The sequence below is a fragment of the Hylobates moloch genome, unplaced genomic scaffold (assembly GCF_009828535.3).
Source record: "Hylobates moloch isolate HMO894 unplaced genomic scaffold, HMol_V3 SCAFFOLD_19, whole genome shotgun sequence".
Classification (NCBI taxonomy): Eukaryota; Metazoa; Chordata; class Mammalia; order Primates; family Hylobatidae; genus Hylobates; species Hylobates moloch.
The window spans coordinates 14,111,424-14,125,754 of record NW_026652294.1 but is presented as its reverse complement, the minus strand read 5'-3'; the positions used below and the strand labels follow the sequence as shown (position 1 = coordinate 14,125,754).

Here is a 14,331-nt window from a genome sequence, read left to right as displayed (position 1 = left end):
TCATAAGGGTTGGGGGTAAACCAAGACTATTCTGAGACCCCCTGTCCCATCACAGCATAGAGGAGATGGAACTGTTCCAGCCCACCTGGCCACCCAGCTGCTCAGATTCACCATGCTGAGGGCTCAGTTGTTATTGTACAGAGTTGGGGGTGGGAGAGTCTATATTTGAGCTACTATGAGATACAATCTAGGGATGCCTAGAAATGTTGGGGTGGGGAGGGAGCTGCGCAGACCTGGAATTAGCAGGTATAGGCACGAGCTGGAAAAATCTGAGTCATTATTGTTAAGGATACTGACTATATGCTGTTGAACTTGGGAAAATTCTGGTAAAATTAGTAGGTATTCTGACAAGACATAACTAAACGACAATCTCTGGGACATCACCTACCCCTAGATTGAATCTATAAGAATTAATACCAGTCGTGATGCCCATTTTGTGGATAAAAACATGGAGGCCTAGATTTGCCTCAAGCAATGTAACTGATAGGTGGCATCATCACCTCGATGGAAATGTAGGTCTCCTGGCACCAAGCCCAGAGAAGGCCAGCACTGTACCCCAGTGCCTTTGCCTGTGGTTCCACGGTAGTTGTGCAATCCTAGTTCCCATATTTTGGCTTGGGTAGAAATTGTTCTCTCTGTAAGCCAGGTCTCTCCTCCAAAGTCCAGTCTTGTATATTTACCCACTTGGCATCTATCTTCATTTGCACTTTTCATAGGCATCTTAAAGTTAATAAGTTCAAAGTTGAACTCTTGATAGCTTTCCACTAACCCAAACCCTACACTGTCCATCTCAGTAAATGGCACCATTCAGATGCTGAAGCTGCACACCTGGGAAGCAGCCTTCAACTCCGTCCTTTCTTCCCCCACTTCTCCTCCCCACTCCCAAAGCCAACCCACTAGCAAGTGTTGAAAGATCCATCTCCCAAAGCGTCAGGTCTGTCTGCTTCTTGCCACCTTCCATATTTGTCATTTAGACAAATACAGAAGCCTCCCAGCTGGTCTTCTGTGCCCCTCCAATACATCCTCCATATTCAAAAGACAGTGTGATCTTTAAAAAAATATAAATCACATCATGTCATCCCTAATGTAATGAATTCTCATGGCACTTGTATTATATCCATATTCATATTCCTTTCTATGATGCTTACAACTCTGCAGCATCCAGCCCTGCCAACATCCCAGCCTTCGCTTGTGCCTCTCTTCTCACTTTCTGGGGTACAGTATTGGCCTTCTCTGTTTCCTGAACACTCGAGCTCTTTTTTTCTGCCTCAGGGCCTTTGCACACGCTGTCCCTTCTTCTTGGAAGGTTCTGCCATTTACTCTTCCAATGGCTGACTCCACATCTCTTGGTTCTCAGCTCAGATGGTATTTTCTGGGGTCATTACTTGTTACATGTGTGCTTTTTCTTCTCCACATATGTGAAACCCATCCCCAAGGTAAAAGACTTAAGTTGCAGCTGGGGTGCAGACATTTCACCTAGGCTCTACCTGCAGATGCATCACCCCTGCCTGAGATTTCAAGATGGAAATGAGCAATGGGGAAGAAATGGGAAGCATGCAGACTCCAGTTTTTGGAGAGACTGTTGACAGGAGCAACTGGTTTTTCAAGGAGCAGAGTAGAACTTTTAACATCCAGTCCTCAGTCACACTGGCACACAGTAGTACAACTTGGCAGAGGCAGTATGGTTTGGGCATCATTCTTGGCAGCATGGCCTCTGAAGCTAACACAGAGGCTCTTCCGGGGAGCTGTGTACCTTTAATACATTTCTTTCTGCTTAAAGTAGCTGGACTGGATTCTATGGTTTGCAACTGAGAACTTTGGTGATGATTCCTCCTTACAGAGGCCTTCTTTCACTGTCTTTTTTTTTTTTTTGGCTCTACAAAAACTCTACAAAAAAAAATACATATATATAATTTGTTTGTTTGTTTTCCCCCTGCAAGGACCTAGGTCCAAGGTCCCAGCCCAGGGATGCCCTTGGACCCTGACAATGCACTTTCTAGCCATCTCATCATCTTCCCAGAGACAAAGCTCAGGATCCTAATACTGCGTGTTTGCACCTGACATATATAACGGGGAAGGTGTGTACAACTGGGTTTCACGGACGTTGGGAGTCCCTGAAACGTATGCCTTCCTGGCTCAAAGACATCATTTTTCCTAATCTCCAGCTGTGTTTCTCTAGGTACCACCCTCGTATAATATGATAAGAGCTAATGTTTATTGAGTTCTTACTCTGTGCTATGCTGTTTGCTGAGTGCTTGAATATAAGGTCATATTTAATGCCCACATTGTGACTGATTTCTCTAGGTACCCATTTTATCGATAAGAAAACTGAGGTTCAGGGAGATGAAATGACTCATCTGAGAGCTAGAATTCTTTTTTTTTTTTTTGAGACAGGGTCTCGCTCTACTGCCCAGGCTGGAGTGCAGTGGTGTGGATCTCAGCTCACTGCAACCTCTGCCTCCTGGGTTCAAGAGATGCCTCAGTCCCCCAAGTAGTTGGGACCACAGGTGCGTAGCACCACGCCCATCTAATTTTTGTGTTTTTACTAGAGACAGGGTTTCACCATGTTGGCCAGGTTAAGAGCTAGGATTCTAATCCATGCCTAATTTGATAGTCTGGTCTCTCAACTATATGCTACTTCTCCAGGTTTAGGACCTGGGGAGCTGGGAAAGGGGGACACAGAGTTGAGCCACTGTACAAAGGACGCAGGGGAGAATATCCTGCCTGCTGCTCTTTTCATCTCCCTGGTTTTCTCTCTCCCTATCATTTTCTCCCTCAGATTCCATTTCCTAAAACTTTTTATCTTTAAAAATATTTATTAAATGAACAAATGACTCAGCCTCTAATAGGTGGGTGTCCTAATTTATAGCTGGGTCTCATAGCAGAAGCCAGCTCTGTGGTTAGATACTTTTTCATTTCCACTGTGCAAATCTCTAACACTTAAACAAGAGAAGGGCAGACAGGAGGCCAGAGATGGAAAGTAATTGCAACTCATTCCCCTGAATTGTGGACTCTCAGACAGACCATTGCCATTGAAACACATATTTTGAACACAGCCAGCTCTTTCATTGAGCAGATGAGAAAATGTGTCTGCTCTTGATGAGAGGGGCTCTATCCCCACCACAAAACCCAATTACTCCCTCTATCCTGGTTTGCCCATTAAAACAGCTCTACTCAAGGTTCCAGAGTTTTTGATTATTTCTATTTTGGGGGCAGTAAATGGAATCTCTTAACTAGGTTCCTGAAATAACTGTCAGAAGAGTTTATGTATTTCAGTACAAAGAACACATGCTTGTTTCAAGCCGTTGTGACAGGCAGTACCCACTGAATGATATTTTGGTCTTGGGTCTCTGGGTGATGGCTGTCCCTCTGCAGCACCTGTGTCATCTGCACTTTTTGGGAACTGACGTTTACAGAGCACCATCATATGCTAAGCACAGGGCCAAGAGTTTACATAGATGACCTCATTTACGAAGTCCAGAAATATTTGTTAAGTGTCTTCTTTGTGTTAGGTCTGTTCTAGGAGGTAAAAGAGATAGAACAGCAATAAATGTTGCCCAGGCTGGAGTGCAGTGGCACGATCTTGGCTCACTGCAACCTCCGCCCCCTGGTTCAAGCAATTCTCCTGCCTCAGCCTCCCCTGTAGCTGGGATTATAGGCATGCGCTGCCACGCCCAACTAATTTATGTATTTTTAGTAGAGATGGGGTTTCACCATGTTGGCCAGACTGGTCTTGAACTCCTGACCTCAAGTGATTCGCCTGCCTGGCCTCCCAAAGTGCTGGAATTACAGGTGTGAGCCACTGTGCCCGGACAGGGTTTACCTTCTAAGAGAGGGAGACAAACTCTAAACAACACATCAATCCAACAGGAAGATAAGTACTGTACAGAGATTGAGATAGGTGATGGGAAGACAGTGGCTGGCAGTCAGGGACAGCTTCTCTAGGGCAATGACAGTGAACCTTCTGAGGGACAAGGAGGAACCAGATTTCTCCTCTGGATCCCTGAGGAAAGCAGATTCCAGGCAAAGAGGACAGCGAGTGCAAAGGCCCAACCAGGCGTAGACCTGGCACGTCCAAGAGGCAGAAGGAAGTCCAGTGCCTGGTGCTGCGGGAAGGCACCAGTGCCAGGCACCTGGAGTGGGGGGGCCTGATTCTGTACGGCACTGCAAGTCAGGTGAACAAGACTGGATTTTATTCCAAATGCAATGAAGAAGTTATTGGAGGTTTTAAGCAGGGAATGACCTCATCTGATGTATATCTGTAAAAGGTTACTCTGGTCACTGTGTGGAGGCTGGGTTGGTGCTACAAGTGAAAGAAAGGAGCCCAGGTGGCAGCTGCTGCAGTCAGCCAGGCCAGAGAGGACGCTGGGGGCTAGGAGTCAGGTGCTTTCTTCCCCTGGCTAAGTCTCAGATCCTCCTGGTGTGGCTGAGAGGGCTGGTGGACAGACCAGTACGAGTTCCGGGAGAGGCCAGGGCGAAGGTGGGTCACTGGCGTATGGGCGGTATTTGAAGCTACCAGACCAGATGAGGCCACCCAGGGAGAGTATGTAGATACAGTAAGGAAGGGGGCTTGGGAAAGAGTAGACTGACAGGACAGGGAGCTGGCAGAGAAGATGGAGAGGGATCAGCCAGTGAGGAAGGAAAACAGTGTCAAAAGTCTGGCAACAAAGAAGCCAAGAGAACAAAGCATCTCAAGAAGATGGGAGTGGCCAACCACACCAAACGGGTTAGAGGATTGACTCAGTCCAAGCCAGTGGGGTCCCCACGCTGTTGGCAAGAGTAGCTGCAGTGGCTGCTGAGGGCAGGAACCTGGCAGGAGTAGCCAGCCAGAGATGGGGGTACAGAGGCATCTTTCAAGAAGTTCTGGGCTGGACATGGCTCATGCCTGTAATCCCAGCACTTTGAGAGGCTGAGGCGGGTGGACTGCCTGAGGTCAGGAGTTCGAGGCTAGCCTGGCCAACATGGTGAAACCCCAGCTCTACTAAAAATACAAAAAAAATTAGCTGGGCATGGTGGCGCAAGCCTGTAAACCCACCTACTTGGGAGGCTGAGGCAGAAGAATCGCTTGAACCCGGGAGGTGGAGGTTGCAGTGAGCCAAGATCATGACATTGCACTCCAGCCTGGGCTACAAGAGCGAAACTCCATCTCAAAAAAAAAAAGTTCTGGAGTGAAAGGGAGCAGAAGATGGGGATGTGGAGTCAAGATAAGAGATGATGAAAACACTGCTGTTCAGTGATGGGAATGACCCCACAGAATGGGAGGAAATGAGGATGTAGGAAAGAGGGGCTCTAAGGGCATCTCTCTTTGAGAAGCTGAGGGCCAAGGTTCAGAACACAGATTGGGGACTGACCTGGGAGGGGAGCAGGACCTCTCTATAGGCACAGAGATGGCAGATGGCGAGGGTGCAGATGTGGGCAGGCTGTCTTGGTGGTGGGAAGGCACGGGCCTTCCTGCTGACTGCTTGTGATTTCTCAGTGAAGACCTTCCCTGGGTGGTGCTGGGGTGGAGGGCAGGTGGGGAAGGACACGCTGCAGGGGAAGTGTTTCGAAGGTGGGAGAATCTGGGCATGCTAGGGTGGTACAGTGGTGTGGCCAGGCAGCACTGAGTGCCCTTCTGAGCTGTGGGACCGCACAGTCTTCAGAATGTCTGCAAGAAGGCACCATGGTTGTTGTACCTATTTTATACCTGTAGAAACAAAGTCTTAGGGAAGTCAAATAACTTGCCTAAGGCCACACAGCTAGAATCTGAACCTGTGAGAACAGATTTTTTTTTTTTTTGAGACAGAGTCTCGCTCTGTCGCCCAGGCTGGAGTGCAGTGGCACGATCTCAGCTCGCAGCAACCTCCACCTCCCGGGTTAAAGCAATTCTCTTGCCTCAGCCTCCCGAGCAGCTGGGACTAGAGGTGTGTGCCACCACATCTGGCTAATTTTTTGTATTTTTTTTTTTTTGAGACGGAGTCTTGCTCTGTCACCCAGGCTGGAGTGCAGTGGCGCGATCTCGGCTCACTGCAAGCTCCGCCTCCCGGGTTCACGCCATTCTCCTGCCTCAGCCTCTCCGAGTAGCTGGGACTACAGGCGCCCGCCACCACGCCCGGCTAATTTTTTGTATTTTTAGTAGAGACGGGGTTTCACCGTGGTCTCGATCTCCTGACCTCGTGATCCGCCCGCCTTGGCCTCCCAAAGTGCTGGGATTACAAGCGTGAGCCACCGCGCCCGGCCAATTTTTTGTATTTTTAGTAGAGATGGGGTTTCACCATGTTAGCCAAGATGGTCTCGATCTCCTGACCTTGTGATCTGCCCGCTGTGGACTCCCAAAGTGCTAGGATTATAGGCGTGAGCCTCCACACCGGTTGGAGGAGGCTGTCTTAATGAATTAAGCCTCCAATGCCATTTGTTAAGGAAGCATGTCATTACAAATGGGGCATTCAGATACTAGAAGTGGGAATGTTGTCCTAGGGTTTAAAGATTAGCGGGGAGGCTGGGCCTGGTGGCTCGCACCTATAATTGAAGCACTTCAGGAGGCTAAAGTGGGAGGATTGCTTGAGCTAGGAGTTCAAGACCAGCCTGGACAACATAGCAAGACCCCTCTATTAAAAATTCATGGTGACATGTTCCAGCTACTCAGGAGGTTGAGGCAGTAGGATCACTTGAATCCAGGAGGTTGAGTCTGCAGTGAGCTATGATCATACTACAACACTCTGACCTGGGCAACGGAGTGAGACCCTGTCTCTAAAAGAATAAACCAGTTAAAAAAAAGACGGGGGAGGGGTGGAAACAGCCATGATCAGGGTAATAATCAAATAATTACATGAGTGCTCTGAAGGAAAGGGACATTGGCCTGTATAACAAGGAACCTCATCCAGCCCAGAGGGGCAGAAAGCTGACCCTGAGGATGAGAGTGAAGGGGGTCAGAATCTGCCATCCCAAAATAGGCCACTTTGCATAAGAATTATTTTGACCTGAAGGCAATTGAAAAACAGCAGATGCAGGAAATCTCTTTACAATTCCACTTTCCATCTAAAAGCAGAGCATAAATTTTCCTTTGTGAAGGTGTCCCCGCTTCCCATCTCCAGTACCAGGAAGAAGAGACAACTTATCACTGGAGATAGCACCCCTTGAATCTGCATATAGAAATCTTATTGAAAGAATCCTTGGCCGGGTGCGGTGGTTCACGCCTGTAATCTCAGCACTTTGGGAGGCCGAGGTGGGCGGATCACGAGGTCAGAAGATCAAGACCATCCTGGCTAACACAGTGAAACCCCGTCTCTACTAAAAATACAAAAAATTAGCCTGGTGTAGTGGTGGGCGCCTGTAGTCCCAGCTACTCAGGAGGCTGAGGCAGGAGAATGGCGTGAACCCGGGAGGCAGAGCTTGCTTGCAGTGAGCCAAGATTGTGCCACTGCACTCCAGCCTGGGCGACAGAGCGAGACTCCGTCTCAAAAAAAAAAAAAAAACAAAAGAAAGAAAGAATCCTTATTTTCCATTAGTTTCTCCCATATATTTACCTTCCCACAATTTACCATCCCTAGAAGCCCAAACCTCTTTTCCTTTGTCTTGTCACATCTCCACAATTAATTACTCTTTGTTAGGGTGGTATGTAAACTATCAGACCTAGCCACTTCCTTGAGGTTTTCACTTTCTTCCAATGAAGTCCTACGTCATGTAAAAATATTAACATCAAATAAAATTTGAATGCCTTTCTCCTGTTAAACTATCTTTTGTCAGTTTAACTTGTAGGGCTCCATACACTTTGCCTAAGAGGGTAGATAAAAGGTTTTTTTTCCCTCCCTACAAGAATCTGAACTGAGATAGAAGGATGACTATATATCTCCTAGACCAGGGGTTAGCAAACTTTTTCTGCAAAAAGCCAGATGATAAATATTCAGCTTTGTAATTCCTAAAGTCTCTATCGCAAGTGCTCGACTCTGCTGTTTCAGTGCAAAGGTAGTTGTAGACAATAGTAAATGAATGGCCATGGCTGTGTGCCAATAAAGCTTTGTTTTCAAAAACAGGCAGTGAAAGGTCTGATTCATAGTTTACTAAACCCTGCCCTGGATTTTTTTTTTCCACCTCTTTGGGAAAAAAAAAAAAGCCTTTATTTGTGGCATTTGGTTAACTGCATGCTATCAATGTCTCCGGACTTGGGAGTTGGGAGGAAATGCTGACAGTGACAATGGCAGTGGTGATAGGAGCTTACCTGGGACAAGATGAACAGGAGGTACAGAGGCCACATACAGGAAGGGAGTGTGGCATACAAGGAAATGAAAGAAGTCCCCCGTGGCAGGACCCCTGAGAGCCCAGGAAGGTAGAGAAGGGGTTGAGCCAGATGAGCAAGGCTGTGCAAGTCAGTCTACCCTAAAGGCCAGAGGAAGCGTTCTGGGGTGTGGAGGGTGTCGTTTTATCAGCTAGAAGTAGGATTTTATTTATTTATTTATTTATTTTTGAGACAGAGTCTTGCTCTGTTACCCAGGCTGCAGTGCAGTGGTGTGATCTCGGCTCTCTGCAACCTCTGCCTCCCGGGTTCAAGCAATTCTTGTACCTCAGCCTCCTGAGTAGCTGGGACTACAGGTGCATGCCACCAAGCCTGGCTAATTTTTGTATTTTTAGTAGAGATGAGGTTTTACCATGTGGACCAGACTGGTCTTGGACTCTGGCCTCAAGTGATCTGCCTGCCTCAGGCTCCCAAAGTATTGGGATTACAGGCGTGAATCACTGCGCCTGGCCTGGAAGTAGGGTTTTTAGGGTCGGGGGATAGGATAGGGTCAGGTGGTGATGGGATGATATATCTAGCTTTGCACTTTGAAAAGATGGCCCTAGAAGTATCTGAGAACCTGAGGGAGACCAGTTAGGTACCTACTGCAGTAGTGATGGGAGCTCAAACTAGGGTGGTGGGAGTAGAAGAGTGAGAAACAGGTGGTTCTGGGAGGTACATCAGAAGGAACATCAATAGGGCAGAGGAGAAAGTAGGTATCAGGGATGACTGCTAGGTTTCAGGTTTGCCATGAGGATTAGTGGAGAAAAAAAATAAGTAAAAGCATCTTGCACTGCAGCCTACACTGAAAACCTGGTTCCTTCCCTCTCTTCTCAATTGCTGCATTTCTGTGAATGCCCCTTAGTGTGCCACTTACCCACGGGAGACCTGGAGGCCTCCCGGGGCTCCTCACTTAGAAGATGGGGTAGATTTGGGCAAGGGGTACAGAGATGTGCAACTAACAGGAGGCCACTGATGCTCCAGAAGAACCGAGGGTTCCTGAAGCTTATGGGGCCCCAAAGGGGTCCCGGTCTGTGCCTCCCCACTTACCTGGGGGTGGTAGAATTTCCTGTTCTGGGCTGGCTTCTGGGAGAAGGCTCTCTTACCAGCAAACAAAGAAAACTCTCTCCCTATAGAAGGGGAAAAGCTGTTATTAATTCCTCTTGTCATGGGGCAATGAAGGTTGCAGCCCAGGAGCTTGAGACAGCCTCCTTTCTGGAGACAGTGACACCCACCAGACCTAGAGGCTCTCTGTTGACTCCACCTGCTGGGCAAGTTACCTAACCCTGATCCTTTACACTGTGAACACTATCTCCCTCTAGGGCGAATGCACCAATTAAAGGAAATAATGTATGCACAGGGCCGGGCGCGGTGGCTCATGCCTGTAATCCCAGCACTTTGGGAGGCTGAGGCAGGCAGATCACGAGGTCAGGAGATCGAGACCATCCTGGCTAACATGGTGAAACCCTGTCTCTACTAAAAAAAAAAAATACAAAAAATTAGCCAGGTGTGGTGGCAGGCGCCTGTAGTCCCAGCTACTCAGGAGGCTGAGGCAGGAGAATGGCGTGAACCTGGGAGGCGGAGCTTGCAGTGAGCAGAGATCGCGTCACTGCACTCCAGCCTGGGCGACATAACGAGACTCCATCTCAAAAAAACAAAAAAACAACAAAAAAGTATGCACAGCCCTGTGCATAGGGCAGACACTCAACCCACAGGAAAAAAAGGACTGGCTTCAGAAGAAAAATCAATTCGGAGCTCTGCAAAATTAAAATGCTTAAATGCTTAAGAAACAATCTATCAAACTCATAGCTGTTAAATTTAATATTCATTAAAATGTCATTAAACTCAGGCAATTTATGGGTTAGGTTTTTCTTCACTTTGAAAAAACTCCCTGAGTCGGCCTGGCATGGTGGCTCATGCCTATAATCCCAGCACTTTGGGAGGCCAAGGTGGGCGGATCGCTTGAGCTTAGGGCAACATGGTGAAACCCTGTCTCACCTTGTATTTTTGTACTAAAAATACAAAAATTAGCTGGTGTGGTGGTGCATGCCTGTAATCCCAGCTACTTGGGAGGCTGAGGCTCAAGAATCGCTTGAACCCGGAAGGCAGAGGTTGCACTGAGCCAAGATCACACCATGGCACTCCAGCCTGGGTGACACAGAAAGACTCTGAAAAAAAAAAAAAAAAAAAAAAGAAAAGAAAAGAAAAGAAAAGAAAATAAGAAAAAAAAAACTCCCCGAGTGTGCATGATGACTACAGGGAAATCGTTATCTATGAAGGGATCAGGAAATGGAAATGCTTAGAGAGCTAACAGGTAAAAGTGTCTATGTTGGGAGGCTGAGGCAGGAGAATCGCTTGAACCTGGGACGCGGAGGTTGCAGTGAGCTGAGATCGCGCCATTGCACTCCAGCCTGGGCGACAGAGCAAGACTCCAAAAAACCAAAAAGCGTCTGGCCCTGAATAAGTGCCAGCTTATAATTTCCAGCTAATAACCACCACTGTGCTCTGCTCCAAGGGTTTCAGGTATTCTATTCCTTAGTGCCCTAAACCAGGGCTTCTCAAACTGCAACATGCTTCTAGATCACTGGAAGTCCTGATCAACTGCAGAGTCGGAGTCAGTTGATTTGGAGAGATGCTGATGCTGCAGGTCCTCGGACCAACACACCCTTCAAATCTCAGCTCAAACGCCACGTACTGACCCTTTCAGGGCTGGACTGGGTACCCCTCCCGCTGTTGCCTTACCCCTCTGAATCCCCCCACTGCAGTGCCCAATCCCCTGCAGGACAACTGTGTGGCCTGAATTTCCCACTAGATCATAAAGAGGTGAGGTTGGAGGTGGAACTCTACTCCAGACCTAATTGAAGACTAGCTCCCTAAGACATGCCCAACAGGCATCAAGACAGTTTATCCATTCCCTAGCAATGACCAGACTTGGAATTTACCACTCCTTTTTCCAGAAATTTCTGAATAATCTGCCCCTTAATTTGCCTGTAATTAAAAGTGGATATAAATGAGCCTGCAGAACTGGCCCTGGGCTGTTCTTCTCAACACACTGCTTATGGGGTAGCCCTGCTCTGCAGAAGCAGTCAGAGAGCTGCAATAGTCAAGGTGAGCTGCTTTGTTCTACCACCAGCTCATCCTTGAATTCCTTCCTGGGCAAAGCCATGAACCTTTCCAGGCAGAGGCCCCATTTCTGGGGCTCCTTGGCCCTGCAACAGAGGGACTGGGCTTGCCTCCACCACCGTGTTCCCAGTGCTGAGCAGAGTGCCTGGCACCCAGAGCTCATTATGGGTCTGCTGAGTGAAATAGAAGAGCTGACCTTGGACAAGTTGCTGCTCTGAGCTTTAGTTTCCTCATCTGTGAAGTGGATTTAGTGTGTACTTCAGCAGGTTGTCGTGAGGATTAAATAAAATGGGCTGGCTGCGCATGGTGGCTCACGTCTGTAATCCCAGCACTTTGGGAGGCCGAGGTGGGTAGATCATTCGAGGTCAGGAGTTCAAGACCAGCCTGGCCAACATGGCAAAACCCCGTCTCTATTAAAAATACAAAAATTAGCTGGGCGTGGTAGTGGGCACCTGTGATCCCAGCTACTCGGGAGGATGAGGCAGGAGAATCACTTGAACCCGGGAGGTGGAGGTTGCAGTGAGCCGAGATCACGCCACTTCACTCCAGCCTGGGTGACAGAGCAAGACTCTGTCTCAAAAAATATACATATATAAAGAGGCAGAGAGCCCAGCACAGTGCCTGGCACACAGGTAGACACTCATTATCTGGCATCCACTATTCCAATACAAAATTCCATCCCCTGCCTCCCAACGATTATGTTGTACACTACAGTCCACAAGCACGAAGAATTTTGGTGGCTAGTTTGGGGGTACCCGAGAGAGAACTTGACCTGAGGACATCAATGCTAAGGCCTATCCTCCCTCAGTTAGATAGTGGTTGAGTATGGCAGCGGCAAAGAAGGCGGGAGGCTGTAACTGCTATCTTACCCTTTATCGGTCTTCTTCTGTATAACATTAATTCTTCTCTGCGGAATCGCTCTGGGTCTAGTTCCGAGTAGTCCCAGCTGTCATAGCTTTGTGGGCTAGGACAGATGCCTAAGGGAGGAGTCAAGAGTGAGAACGGGGCCGGGTGCGGTGGATCACGCCCGTAATCCCAGAACTTTGAGAAGCCAAGGTGGGAGGATCGCTTGAGCCCAGGAGACCAGCCTGGGCAACATAGTGGGACCCCGTCTCTATTTAAAAATAAATTTTAAAAAGAGTGAAAAAGGACGCTTCTGCAAAAGAGGACTGGGAGCCCCTGCTGGCTCCTGGGAGGCTGGGCTTCCAGTGTTAGCCCTGTCCCATACCAGCCTTGAGGCCTTGGGCGAGTCACTTCCTCTCTAGAGAGCTTTGGCTTCTTCATCTGGAAAACGGGGATGATGACCCTGCCCTGCGTGTCGGCTGGGTTTACACCAGGCCGGGCTTGAACCCAGGAGGCGGAGGTTGCACTGAGCCCAGATCGCACTATTGCACTCCAGCCTGGGCGACCGAGCGAGACGCCATCTCAAAAATAAATAAATAAATAAAAGGGATTAGGAAGGGATGTCTCAGAACTGTTGGGAGGAAGCAGGAAAATTTGTATTCCTTGGGGCTCCAACCACATACATTGCTCCCTTTAATGTTAAGGAGAGAAAAGAGAGAATGCCTTCATGAAGGGGTGTCGTAGCAAACAATAACATACCTAGGTACCAGTGGAAAACATTTTTCCAGAATCGCTATCACCGGTGGAAAAAAGTCACCTCTCACCTGAAATCCACAGGCTCATTGTGTTACAGATGTCAGACTTGAATTCGTGCGTGTTGAACCAGGACTGTGGGAAGCAGCAACAGAAGCTGGTGTACACAGCTTTGCTCAGAAGTGATGGCAGCCTCTGCAGAGCAAGCCGAGCTCAGGCAACGTTCTCAACGTTTCCACCCGGCTTACATGATTTGGGGATGAGGAAGGACTTTCTTTTTTTATATATAGTTTTTGTTGTTGTTGTTGTTGTTTAGAGACAAGGTTCTCACTGTGTTGCCCAGGCTGGATTTGAACCCCTGGCTGAAGTGATCCTCTAATCCACTTGCCTCAGCCTTCTTGGTAGCTGGGAACACAGGTGTGTACCACTGCACTTGGCTATACTGTTTAATCTACACAATCTAAGAAGTAAAATGGGGCTGGGTGCGGTGGCTCACACCTGTAATCACAATGCTCTGGGAGGCTGAGGCGGGTGGATCACCTGAGGTCAGGAGTTCGAGACCAGCCTGGCCAACATGGTGAAACTCTGTCTCTACTAAAAACACACAAAAAAATAGCTGGGTGTGGTGGTGCATGCCTGCAATCTCAGTTACCTGGGAGGCTGAGGCAGAGGCAGGAGAAGCACCTGAACCAGAAGGGCGGAGGTTGCAGTGGGCTGCGACCGTGTACTCCAGCCTGGGCAACAGACAGACTCTGTCTCAAAAAAAAAAAAAAAAAAAAAAAAAAAAAAAAATATATATATATATATATATATATATAGAAATTAGCTAGGTGTGGTGGTGTATGCCTGTAGTTCTAGCTACTCAGGAGGCTGAGGTAGGGGGATAGTTCGAGCCCAGGAATTTGAGGCTACAGTGAGTTATGATTGCACCACCCTGGCAGCAAAGCCAGACTCTGTTTCTAGAGAAAAGAAAACAAAGAAAGTCCTTCCTCATCCCTAAATCATGTAAGTATTCACTTATATTTTCTTCTAGCAATCCTTTTAGTACATATATACATACATATATACCTATATAAAAAGTATATATGTATAGTCACATTTTAAATTTTAAAATTATATGCTTATTTAAATACTACAGAAAAATATAAAATGGAAAGGGAGGCCGGGCGCAGTGGCTCACGCCTGTAATCCCAGCACTTTAGGAGGCCGAGGCAGGCAGATCACTTGAAATCAGGAGTTTGAAACCAGCCTGGCCAACATGGTGAAACCCTGTCTCTACTAAAAACACAAAAATTAGCCAAGTGTGGTGGTACGCACCTGTCATCCCAGCTACTCAGAAGGCTGAGGCAGGAGAATTGCTT

General features: G+C 47.8%; 1 protein-coding gene across 1 annotated transcript in view; it reads right to left on the bottom strand.

The window, feature by feature from the left end:
- Positions 1-14,331, bottom strand: part of FAM227A (family with sequence similarity 227 member A) — a 70,058-nt gene that overhangs the window by 26,633 nt on the left and 29,094 nt on the right. Inside the window, exons 9-11 of the mRNA XM_032139889.2 lie at positions 13,042-13,165; positions 12,244-12,351; positions 9,302-9,381 (exon numbers count right to left, since the gene is read on the bottom strand). Of these exons, the coding sequence (XP_031995780.1) occupies positions 9,302-9,381; positions 12,244-12,351; positions 13,042-13,165 (312 nt within the window). The remainder of the gene's footprint in view (positions 1-9,301; positions 9,382-12,243; positions 12,352-13,041; positions 13,166-14,331) is intronic.